The sequence below is a fragment of the Loxodonta africana genome, chromosome 7 (assembly GCF_030014295.1).
Source record: "Loxodonta africana isolate mLoxAfr1 chromosome 7, mLoxAfr1.hap2, whole genome shotgun sequence".
NCBI lineage: Eukaryota > Metazoa > Chordata > Mammalia > Proboscidea > Elephantidae > Loxodonta > Loxodonta africana.
The window spans coordinates 64,159,164-64,172,100 of record NC_087348.1 but is presented as its reverse complement, the minus strand read 5'-3'; the positions used below and the strand labels follow the sequence as shown (position 1 = coordinate 64,172,100).

The 12,937-nt window shown below is 40.4% G+C and overlaps 1 protein-coding gene across 6 annotated transcripts in view; it reads left to right on the top strand.

Annotated features, from left to right (window-relative positions):
* Window positions 1-12,270, top strand: part of ZDHHC13 (zinc finger DHHC-type palmitoyltransferase 13) — a 42,424-nt gene extending 30,154 nt beyond the window's left edge. The window contains exons 14-17 of one of the 6 annotated variants that reach the window (XR_010322452.1): window positions 840-923; window positions 5,228-5,385; window positions 5,674-5,801; window positions 8,396-8,493. Coding sequence is in view for 4 of the 6 variants with exons in the window: in XM_064288353.1 (XP_064144423.1) it covers window positions 840-923; window positions 5,228-5,385; window positions 8,396-8,493; window positions 10,979-11,117 (479 nt within the window). In the remaining 2 variants the exon portion in view is untranslated. Of the gene's footprint in view, window positions 1-839; window positions 924-1,013; window positions 1,101-5,227; window positions 5,386-5,673; window positions 5,802-8,395; window positions 8,494-10,978 lie in introns of those variants that run through there. The other 5 variants (XM_064288353.1, XM_064288351.1, XM_010592189.3 and 2 more) reach the window with 5 other exon arrangements.
* The last annotated feature ends 667 nt before the right edge of the window (window positions 12,271-12,937 follow it).

The following is a 12,937-nucleotide window of genomic DNA, read 5'->3' as shown; positions in this document are numbered from 1 at the left end:
ATACATTGGTACCACTCCATTTAACACAGTGTTTTCTCACACATCATCCTTTTGGTTCCCACAGACCTCTCAAATAGACAGAAGTGGCATTATCCCTATATTAAAGTAAGAACACTGAGTCAGAGAAGTTGGGACTTACCAAAAATTGCACAGCTAGTAACCCTTAAATCTGTGTCTCCTGATGCAATAAGTATTGCTCCTTCTGCTGGGCTTTCCTGCCTCGGGAGAAGGTAGGAACATGAGGTGGCATCTGAGGAGCTTTTGTGTCATTAGCATGAGAGCCTCCCATGGCCAGCATCAAGAAGGCAGTACATATCAGAGTAGGCGTGCACCTTCACCCATTCCTCACTTCTGTAGCTCCTTCTCAGATTTCAGTTGCCCTTCTTTTGCTACAGTCCCTGCAACATATCTAGCTCCTTAGGTTCATTTTCTCTGATGCCCTAATGAAGTCAATATTTGGTGTTCAGTAATTGTATAAACATGTTACATGGAAGGAGAAAGAGACAGGTTGATTTGCCCAAAATCCTGCCTTCTCCTCTCCATCCAACCCAATATAGTTCGGTGTAGAGCTATTTTGCTTAATAAAGTTTGTTCTTTTTTAAAAAGTATCTTCTTTTAGGTAAATAATAAATTAATATGAGTTCAGTTAACATGGACATTTGACTATGACATACCAGAACTGTATTTGTTTTGTTTTGATTAGTGTTATTTAAATGCAGAACAGCCTGATTTCTGTTTTACGTGGTGAAAGCTTTTGACAGAAAATGGTTAATGTGGTATTAATCTGGAAAATCATTATAGGAAACATTGTGTTTTTTTTTTTTTTCTTTTTGATTTAGGCTTTGGCAACCATCACTATTACATATTCTTCTTATTTTTCCTTTCCGTGGTATGTGACTGGACTATATATGAATCTTTTGTCTGTAAGTATAATTTTTCTTACAACAAGCACCGTGGACCCACACCCACTACTGCCTTTCCTTGTAAACCCTCATATGTCACATTCTGGCCAGGTGACTGTAAACCATGCCCTTAATAAAAACGAAGTGGATGCCTCTAAGACTCTCAGCATTGGGAAGCTGCAAGAAATGCTAGAAGAGGTTAGTTCTCAGTCCTTTGGAAGAGATTGTGCTCTAAAAGTGATAACATTTGAGAAGAGGTCACAAATAGAAATTCATTTAAAACAAGTGCAGGTTATTCCCTAGTGAAAGGAAGGAAAATCAGCTGCTCAAGTACAAAGCAAGAAAGTGATAAGCAATTAAAACAGAAAACAAAAACAGAAGGTCATGGATGGGGTTGGTAGTCAGAGTAATTGAGGAGCAAAGCACTGCAGGCACACCCGTGTGATAAAAATCAAGTGGCAGTGTAGAAAGAATTGATGGGAAAACCATAACAACCATTGAAAGGTTGGAAATAATAACTTGGAAGAAAACATTAGACTGCTTATTTTGTGGCCCTGAGAAGAGAAATAAATTCTCAGTGGCAGTTTAAAGGAGAGTCTAGGGGTCTCATATAGGAAATGACAGCCATCTGTTCTGAGGCAGCTGTGATTGACTGAGAACAGGGTTTAAATTGAAACAGGAAGGATTTTGGTTAGTGCTTAAGAATTACCTGACTCTGTCTTTACACGCGTTTCAGAACTTGGAATGGGCTTTCTAACTAGAAAAACCTATAGCACTTTTAGGTTTTTTTTTTTTTAAGACTTTGTTGTTGTTGTTAGTTGCCTTTGAGTTGATGCTGACTCATGGCAGCTCCTTGTGTGCAGAGTAGAACCATGCTGCGTAGGGTTTTCAAGGCTGAGACTTTTCAGAAGCAGATCAATAGGCCTGTCTTCCAAGGCCCTTCTGGGTGGGTTTGAAATGCCAGCCTTTGGGCTAGTACTCAAGCACTTAACCGTTTGCACCACCTAAACCAAAAAACCCACTGCCGTCGAGTCCATTCCAACTCATAGTGACCCTATAGGACAGAGTAGAACTGCCCCGTAGAGTTTCCAAGGAGCACCTGGCGGATTCGAACTGCCGACCTTTTGGTTAGCAGCTGTAGCACTTAGCCACTATGCCACCAGGGTTTCTTTGTACCACGTAGGGCCTCCTAATTTGTGTAGCTGTCCATTATTTGCTTATTTTGAAGGCTTTGGGAGAATTTGGCTCTAGAGACAGAGGCTTCACTTCTAATCTGTTTCCATCCGCCCTTCTGTTACATTCATGCTCGGGTCTCAGATTTTTGCCAGTAAATACTAATTTGTTGCTTGAGCTAAAATATACAGTAATTCAAGAAGATGTTAGGAAAGTTTTATTTTCCTACATTTTTTCTATTTCCTTTAGCATCCCAAGCCCAGCATCCTCCTTTTTTCGTCCTCCACTTTCTTCTCTCTCTCACTCTGGTTCTCTCTAGTTTAAATTCTGTTTAGTTTTTGCAAGAGATTTCCTCCTACACTTGTCTCCCAGCTTCCCAGATCCCCTCCTAAGAAACATCCAATATTACAAGTTGTGTTTTGTTGTTGGCTTCATTTTCAGGATTGTCACTTAACATCTATGTGAAATGGGTTCTATCTTGCCCTGCCATAGGCACAAAGAGGGCTTCAGCGCTTGTCAGCCTCTTTCCCACCTGAGATCTTGGGTGTCTCTGATCACTCGGGAATGCTTTTGTAGCTACACATAACTGTCACCATCTCAAATGGGTCTAACTGCCACAAGGTTGTGACCCCAGAGCTCAGTTCTTGGCAAAGGCTACCAGTGATCCTGAGCATTAGAATTTTAAAAGCTCTTAGGTTATGCCCTGTGGTGTAAGAAATAAAAGATTTTTTTGACCGTTCTTCTTTCTGTTGAGAGAGCTGCCCTTTTAAGGACTGACAGTAAGGCATATTCCTGGAAAACTGTTTTAAGTTGGTCCGTGGACCAGCTTGTGTCTTGGACTTGATCCCAGAGGAGCGGAGCCAGACTTTACACCACTCTTGTCTCTCCCCTCGTCTCTCTCTTCCCTAAAAATAGTCACCTTTGTTGGGTGTCTATGTCCAGCATAAGATTGTATTGATAAAGACAGAAGCAATTTTTCATCACATTCAGCCTTTCCAAGTTACTGTTTTGTTACATGCATTGCCTCTTTCTTGTTATTTCTTCTCTGGCCCTGAACCAATTTTTATGTTGTGTTTTCTGTCTCAGGAACAACCTTATCTTATATTCACTTATAAATGTGTAGGCTAGCTGAGCATATTTTGTTACTTTAATTCCATTTATATTTTAAAAATATTTCTTTATACTGAATGAGGGCATAGTGTTATTTATCACTGTTGCACAGACAAGAAAAATGAACTTGTGCTCCATTTCTTTAATGACGTCTCCCTGTCTTCTCACCTCCTTTGTTTACCATCAATGCTCCTGCTGCTACAGCCTGCTGGGTACCGCCTTCCTCATGTGCTCCAGGAGCAACTACTGGCACTGCACAGCCTCCATCCATTTCAATTTTTGTGAGGTCTGTTTTCAGGGTGGACGGTAAAGTACACTCAGAAAGGATCAGCATCCTACAAGGTACAGGGTGAATGATTTTAGATCAGTATCTGGAAGAACTTTGTAACTGTCAGAGCTATTGAAAGATGAAAAAGATCGACTTGGAACAGTACCAAGCTGCTTGTCATTAGCCAATGGCCACCTGATAGGAATGCATTAGAACCAGTTAAAATGGTGTATTGTATAGATAACGTGCATGGCCACTTGCAGCTGTATCTTTGATATTAAATCAGCTGTCAGTCCTATGAAAACTTCAGTGTGAGGTCATGCCATGTTATCAGAAAAATTCCCAGAAAGGAAGCAGTAGATATCCATAGGCTGAAAGAAGGTAGATATGCTTTCCTGCTCAGCGACTGTTTCCTCCACCTGCTGTTGGAAATTATATTCTTTGTTGTGTTACCAGGTGCATGGGATGTGCCTTTCTTTGCTGTCCTAATGAGAAGCTCTAGAGAGAGTCTCATGTGCCTTGTTACCTTGATTGTTATTCTATGATGATTGCTCTGAGAATGCTTCTAGCATATATTCATGAAAGATGGTTGGGAATCAAATGAGACTCAAAAACAAAAAGAAACTAGACTTTTAAGACTAAAATAGCGAGTTGATGGTAAAGTCGTGGACTCATTTTCTTCCTGTTCCAGGAGCTCTTAAGGGCTACTTTGGGAAAATGTCTAAAACTACTTACCAAATTGTCGGAGGCATTTATGAAACCTCAAGGTGCAAATCTACAGAATTCTCATTTCAAAAAGAATCCACCTTTTATGCATGGTCATAGTGCCCGTAAAAGTCATTTGATTTACATAATCTTGAAGGTCTAGTTCCTTGTTTCTGCTGCTTCCTACCTGCACTTCTCCTGACTGCTGCTCTCAGTGGCATGGGTTAAGGCTCAGTGTCATGAAGTCCATAAGTGAGGCCCCCTCTTAGCTGACATGTAGGTGTTCTTGGGGAGAAACTGAGCTGTGAACACATGCTCCCAGTCTGCATTCTTTTCCTGGGGGTGTCTATCTCATAAAGTCCCTAGTCTGGCCTTCCTCCTTATGCAGGACCAGTTCCGGTGCCCATGCGGAAGTACACCCATGCTGGCTCTCTGCATGCTTTTGAGTTGTGCTAGGAGCTGTGATACCAACAATATCTAGGTGCTTAATGGATTTCTTGTGCTCACAGCAATGGCCTGTTGATCTGAACCCTCACTAGAGTTTATTATATTCAGTCCTGTAATAGGCCCATAACTTGCCACAATACAGATGAGGTGAAGATTTATCTAGGAAAGGGATTTTATTTCAGATATTTAAGCTGATCTTATAGTTCATATTTCTATTGCATAAATAAGGAAAAATTTAAAACATAGGAAAAGTCTGTTATTAAATATAATCGTTTTCAATTGTCAAGTCCTTCAACTATTAACTTCTTGCCAACGCATTTTTATGCTGAGTCTGCTGATTCTAGTGAAGGTGTTATGGAACGTTTTCACTTTTATTCCTTCACTATGAGCTACAGATACAGCGTTTATCATAGCCTTAATTAACATTGTGGCACCATTTTCTCATCTTTGGTAGTTGAGCTGTCACTTTGAAGACAGAATCTTAGAATTGAGTCTGATATGTGCCATCATGTCTTACTCTCTGTTCTCCTTGAATAGAACTGCAATGATTTTATCTTCTTGGGGAATGATCATTAGTTTGGTGTCTTTTTTAAAAATGGGTTCTTTTTTCGTGAATCCACAGATTGGTCTAATCACTGCACCACAACATTTAGACAAGATGGACTGTGGACCTACCTCAATCAGATTGTGGCCTGTTCACCTTGGATTTTGTATATTTTCGTATTGGCAGTTTTCCACTTCTCGTGGTCAACATTTTTGTTACTAAATCAACTTTTTCAGGTAATTAATACTCTCACTGTTCCTCTGAGTAAAACTTCTAGTAAACTATAGAGTGAAGTAGAAAGACTTGAGTTTAAGTCAGAAGATTTAGATTGTAGTTCCACTTCTGCCACTTACTGTGTGGGCATACCCATGCCTTTTGACCACTCTTGAATTTGTTTCCTTATCTGTAAAATGGAGATAATAATACCTGTCTCCTCTCACAGGATGGTTTAAAAGTTAGAATAATAAATTTTTAGAATCAGAAAAGACCTAAGAGTTTATTAATCTGATCTCTTTATTTTACAGATAGAGGTACAGAAAGGTGATGTGAATTGTTCAAGGCTACTCAATGAGTGACAAAATCCAAACTGGTCCCTTAGATCTTCTGACAGTCCCATTCAAGTGCTTTTTCCATCATACAATTAAGTTCTATGGTGTGTGAAAGCATGGTATAAACTGTAAAGCATCGTGTAAATATTTTCCCTCAACTTTGCCAACCCTGTGTGCTATCCTTATCGCTATGCAATGCTTAAATAGATGGGAGTGGGAAAGAAATGAAGGATACAACACTGACCAGTGAACGTGGTAATTACACTTTCAGAGAAGGTCATGGCAATTAGAAAGTTCAAGCTCCGAGTAAGTAGCCACCTTCAACTTTCTGCCAGATTTCTGTCTCCACCTGCTGCATTCCTTCTGCTGTGAGCCGAACCTAATTCTCGTTGTTGCTGTGGCCTGTCCACGCGGAATGGACAACGGTGATCAGCATGAGCCGATTACTATAAGACCTCAAATAATTCACGCTTTATTCAACAAAAGAAAAATGTGTTCTACTTTTACTCAAAAGTAACCAATTCCAAAATTCCAAAAAGAAAAGGAAAAAAAATGCTAAGGAATTGAATTAATAATATTGACTGAACTGGGGTTTCTAAACATTCATCCTCTGGCTCTAACATGGACAGACACAGACAGGCAGTGAGAATGGATATTAGCATCAGTGATTATTAATACCTAATATTTATGTATGCATTACATTTTCCAAGACACTTGTGCATCTATTTCCTCACAAGCATTTGAGGCCTAAAAAAACACAAAAACCAAACCCATTGCTGTCGAGTTGATGCCAACTCATAGCGAGCCTATACGACAGAGTAGAACTGCCGCATAGGGTTTCCAAGGAGTGGCTGGTGGATTTGAACTGCGACCTTTTGGTTACCAGCCAAGCTCCTACCCCTGTACCACCAGGGCTCTGAGCATTTGAGGCCTAGACAGTGCCAAAGTACTGCTTCTGTGGTATGAATGAGAAACCTAAGCCCAGGTGATATTAAATACCATAGGGCTAGTTAAGAAATGGAGTTAAAAGTAGAACCTAAGACCAAGACACCAATTCTAATTCCTTATTCTATTTGGACTCTTAGAACAAGTACATGAGACTATAAGATGCTTGATTTTTAAAGAAAGGTTAATATGTTTCCTGTACTTTAAAAATCTTTACAACTGGACCAATAAGCAGCATCATGATAAACAGAAAATATTGAAATTGTCAAGAATTTCATTTTACTTGGATCCACAATCAGCACCCATGGAAGAGCAGTCAAGAAATCAAATGACACATTGCATTGGGCAAATCTGCTGCAAAAGACCTCTTTAAAGTGTTAAAAAGCAAAGATGTCACCTTGAGGGCTAAGGTGCACCTACCCAAGCCATCACCTCATATACGTGTGAAAGCTGGACAATGAATAAAGAAGACCGAAGAAGAATTGATGCATTTGAATTGTGGTGTTGGTGAAAAATATTGAATATACCTTGGACTGCCAGCAGAATGAACAAACTTGTCTTGGAAGAAGTATAACCATAATGCTCCTTAGAAGCAAGAATAGCAAGACTTCATCTCCCTTACTTTGGACATGTTATCAGGAGGGATCAGTTCCTGGAGAAGGACATCATGCTTGGTAAAGTAGAGGGTCTCCCAAAAAGAGGAAGACCCTTCATAAGATGGACCGACACAGTGATTACAACAATCGGCTCAAACATAGCAACGATCGTGAGGATGGCACAGGACCAGGCAGTGTTTTGTTCTGTTGTGCAAAAAAAAACAACTCAAAGTTTTGGATAATTTTCAAAAGCAAGGATTCAGAGCCAAGTTGTTTTCTGAATTGCCCTTAGTTAACAAAACAATCCAGTTATTTGAAATCTTTCATTTCCTCTAAGTGTCATGATTTTGACTGTAGCAAGTCAAACGGAGAGTATAGGCAGCTGGTTAGGAGCATGGACTTTATTCTCACTGACTGAGGTTTCAGCCACAGCTCTGCCACTTTCTAACTCTGTGGCCTCAGATCAGTTACTCACTTCTCTAAGTTTCCATGCTAAGTATTTTAAATACACTATCTCCAGTTTTTAGAACTGTCTGATCAGGAAAGTGTGATGATCTCTGTTTTACAGATAAGGTATTTAGTGCTTGAGTTGTTTTGAGGATCAGCTGAGATAAGCCATTGCATGGTAGTGGTTTTTAATGACTTGGGGCTTTTAAGTTACTTTCTTCCCCTTCTCCAAATTTATGGATTTTAATGTTCTTCACTTCAGATTATTTGCTTTTTTATTCTGCCCTTTTTCAAAGAGATACTAAGTAACAAGTTGAAATAATTGCACAGATACTGACCTTAAATTGTTTTATTCAGCCAAAAGTTGCATGCTAAATGTGTTGAGAATTCAACCATGGCCATAAGCCACAGCTTGAATTAATAAAGCAATTATTTAATGGCTCTAAGTCCATGCACAGTGTTTCTTGAAGGTTAATAAAAATCAGACCAAAAAAAAAAAAAAAACTCAGCTATTAGATTTATATGGAAGAGTGCAATTTATAGCTGCTGAATCTTTGCCCTGGCTATGGTCCTTGGTTAGAAGGCTCAGTGCTATTGTCTCTGGGGAAGCACTAAATATTTGCCAGTGTCCTATTTGCTAGTGCCTGGCAAGAGTGTTGGAGCCACAGTGTCGTGATGTTTTTCATGTACTTTCCAATCTTCTTTTTCAGATTGCTTTTCTTGGCCTGACCTCCCACGAGAAAACCAGCCTATTGAAGCAAAGCAGGCATATGAAACAGACTTTGTCCCTCAGGAAGACACCATACAAGTAAGTGAGATACACTCGCCAGTAAGTCTTTTGAAAGATCTTAGCCTAGCCACTGGTTTTCCAACCATGGCCCATCATGGCCATGCTTCTCTTCTCTACATTGCCATCTGGTAGGGTTACCCAAACCCCTCCCACTTGTAATCTTCAGTGACTGGGGGGTGGGTGGTAGGGTCATTACCAGATAATACCCTGTAGTCATGAGCCCCAAGGTGGTGAGAATTTGAAACCTAGCCTACTGGACTCAGCACAGATAGTGACTTTGAAGTTCTGCCAAGATGGGGAATCTCTCCAGTCAAGCCACATGGTCACAAGGTTGCATGTTGCTGGCATGAAGTCAAGGTGAAATAATTAAGCATGTGGCTGGTTCTGAGCTTTGCCAAGGTTTTCAACCTTGCTTTCTATAACCATTAACTGTTGCAGCCCTGTATTTAGTCTGCCCACCTGTGTCAGAAAGAAGCTAGTTTTTCAGGTTTGGGATATTCACCACACCCAGGGCATTGGTTGTATAAAACCTGTCCTCGGTTGAAAATGAGAGCCTTTGCGGGAAAGCCATCATCTTCTGATAGGAAGGATCAGGCTTTGAAGCTTATCTCTGCCACATGTAGGGGGTCGTGGAGTCTACAAGTGCTACTGAGGTGACCCAGAGCCCTCTAGGGCTTTGAACACTCACGACATATCTCATGAGCAGTCTATTTTAAAGCATACTCATGGAACAAGATGAAACTGTTAGGCTGTTAGACGAGGAAATCAGAGCCTGGGAAATGACTACAGTGTGTATTTAGAGAAGAGAGAAATTGACTTAATTGGAAAGAGATGGCTAAAGCGATGGGAGTGGGGAGTAGTGTGAAGCTTGTGATGGTTGTTTTAGATCGGCAGTGATACTAAAGTCTTTCTTAGTGGTTTCATCAAAGGAATAAATATTTACTCCAGGAAAGTAGGGAAACCTTTGTGATAAGAGGTGGAATTTTAAGCTGGGCCTTGAGAGACGTGGGGCGGGGGCATGGTGGAGATGGGAGGAAGGCATTCCAAGCCCTGGAGAAGAGTCTGGATAAAGGGACAGAGGTAGGAGAGCTGGGAAACGTTGAGGAAATGATGAGGAATGGCAACATGAGCTAGAGGAACTAGTGGTAAAGCCTTAGAGCTGCTTGGAATCTAGTTTCTAAAACCCTGCCCAAACCATAGATTTTAGTTGTCTTCTCCGAAGTTACTTTTGGGAAACTCTGGTGGCGTAGTGTTAAGAGCTACAGTTGCTTACCAAAAGGTCGGTAGTTTGAATCCACCAGGCGCTCCTTGGAAACCCTATAGGGCAGTTCTACTCTGTCCTATAGGGTCACTATGAGTTGGAATTGACTTGTGAGCAATGGGTTTAGGTTTTTGTTTTTTTTTTTTTAAGTTACTTTTATTCATGAACTAGCTCTTGAGCAAGGCCCATAAGTTCCCAACATGTCTCCCCTCTGCCACCCCTTCAATTCCGTGTAGTCGGCCCTTTCCTAGGTCGCTACTTTCTGATAATGCTTATACTTTCCTAACCATCTCACTAAACAACAGCAGCAGCGGCATAATCATCCTCATGGACAGGTGTGCTTTGATATGTGTAGGGGGTTGCGTCAGGCGCTTAAAAAATAGGGTATATGTATAAAAAGAAACATTCTTCATGACTGGAATAGATAGTAGTACTAGTTCTTCAGGAATTTAATGGAGAAAAAAAATGCTGAAGACTGTTGAAGTCAGGAAGGCTCCAAAGAGGAAGTGGACTTTGATCTGGGCCATGAGAACTAGGAGGACTTAAAAGGATAAGAGGTTATCCTGAGGTAAGGGTGGGGGGAGTGTGGGTCCCAGGGGAGAAGAATGTCCCAAGCAGGTATGATCATGGGAAAAATAGAACCAGAGTGACTGGAGCAGGAGGTTTATAAAGATGAGTTTGGGGAGCTAAAGCTTGAGGGGTTGGCAAAGATGAGGAATTTGGATTTCATCCTGTGGGCAGACGAGTATCTTTAAAGGATTAGGATTAGGTGGTGAGGGGCTATGAATGTAGCAGGGTTTTGGGAAGAGTAGACAGTCTCCAGTATGTAAGATGAATTGGAAGGAATTGAGATGGGGCAACATTTAGAGAGCTGCTTAGAAGGTTGAGAAAAAAAAAATCCATCTTGTTGATTGTAGTTATCTAGGCCTGAGGCAATCAAAGTCTGAATTAGGACAACAGGAATGGAAAGAAAGAAACATAGTGACCATTCCCATGAATGGGGGACCCAAGGTGAAGTGATGAAAAGAAGCCTAATTAAATTGCTGGGCGGAAGCCAAGGAATCTCAAGATAGGGATTCAGTTCCAGAAATGGAAGTAGGCTTTGGTTTTAGGGTCCCTTAATAAGCCCGGGAACTATGTCTGATTCCTATAGGATCTTCAAAGGACATGTTTATGGCTTGAATAAATGTCAAGAGCTAAACAGGAAATGTAGTGAAACATGTTCTCTTCCTTCCTTGGCAGCCTTGGATTCACACAGAACCTTGCAGATTTCTTCCAGTGCGGCTGCTTTGGCTTGGTGAAGCCCTGTCTAGTTGACTGGACGTCACAGTACACCATGGTCTTCCATCCAGTTAAAGAGAAAGTTCTTCGCTCAGTTTGAAGAAAAGCACCCAGATGCTCACTCTGATTCATTTTTGTTTATAACGATGCCTTGCGGTTTGAAAGTGAAGATTCAGAATTCGCCTAAGCCCAAAGGAAAACACAGGTGGTTTTAAAAGCCATTTGGAGAAAACAGAAGCTCTTGAGAAAGGCGTTGCACTGTTTTAGATTTGGCAAGATGCATGATCTTGACACACATCTAAAAGACTTGTATATTTTTCACCAGAAAATGCGAGTTACTTTTTTTGGAGATAATATTCCCTAATTATGGATAAAATGGAATATTTTCAGATACTGTATTGGTTGTTTCAAAATAGCTGTATTCTTTAAACTTGTAATTTTTGATAAATTATTTGTCTTTGTTATATCTATAAATGTGTAAAAATATATTTAAATGTGTCTCTTTTGCTTTCATACAATAAATTTTTTTTTTTGTAGTTGAGATTTACTTTCTGACATGTAACATCTGCAAAATGTTTAAAGCATGTATGCAGGACATAAATAAATCATTCACAATTCCAGGAATGAGTTTAGATCACTGTCCACAGCAGTAAGCAAGGTTTAACATAGTTTTGTCTTACTTAGACACTAAATGTAGGAAGTCTTAAAAATTAATTACTGTTTTACTTGTTGTTGTATGCCACTGTGTCAATTCTGACTCATAGCGACTCTATGGGACAGAGTAGAACTGTCGCATAGGGTTTCCAAGGAGCAGCTGGTGGATTCAAACTAACGACCTTTTGGTTAGCAGCCTGAGCTCTTCACCACTTTGCTACCAGGGCTCCCATTTTTTCTTAGTACCCTCAAAATATTAGACTGGAGTGACTATAATTGCAAATTTCCCTTGTTCTAGAAGAAATACTAATCCAATTTTAGTTTTGGAATAACATATATATGCCTCAGAGCCTGCCGCCTTCCTACTGAAAACCCTTTGGTGGGTTCCCATTGCTCTTAGGGTAAAATCTAAAATTCTCATTAAGACCCTGAATGATGTAACCCTGTTTTGTTTACCAATCTCTCTCAGAACCACACTTTGTCTTCTAACCATATTCACCTTTCACTTCCTCAGGGTTCTATTCTCCTTTCTTCTGCAGAGCCTTTGCAGAGAAGGAAACTGAAGTTTGTATCTTCTCCAAGGTCACAGAGTACTAAGTCGGGTGGCCACTCTAGAGTCGCATTTTGTAACCACTGTATTCCAGCACTTCTAACAGATCTGTAACATAGAAAACACACATCACTAATTTTTAAGTTACTCCACAAATATTTGTTGAGCGTCATGCTAGGTTTTGTAGACCATAAGACTTTTAATTGGATATACTAGTCATAGAGCTTACAGTCTAGAGGGGAAGCTAAGATAAATGAAACTATTGTATAAGGTGTTTGTTAGGTGCCATCGAGTCGTTTCTAACAAATGCAACCATGTGTACAACAGAACAAAACACTGCCCGGTCCTGCACCATCCTCAAAATCGTTGTTATGCTTGAGTCTATTGTTGAAGCCACTGTGTCAATCTACCTGCTTGAGGGTCTTCCTCTTTTTCACTGACCCTCTACCAAGCATGATGTCCTTCTCCAGGGACTGATCCCTCCTGATAATGTGCCAAAGTACGTGACACAAACTCTCTCCATCCTTGCTTCTAATGAGCATTCTGGCTGTACTTATTCCAAGACAGATTTGTTCATTCTTCTGGCAGTCCCTGGTATCTTTACTATTCTTCCTCCCCAACACCGTAATTCAAAGGCATCAATTCTTTGGTCTTTATTATTAAGCTTCCACATGCTTACAAGACTGCTGAAAACACCATGGGTTGAGTCAGGCTCA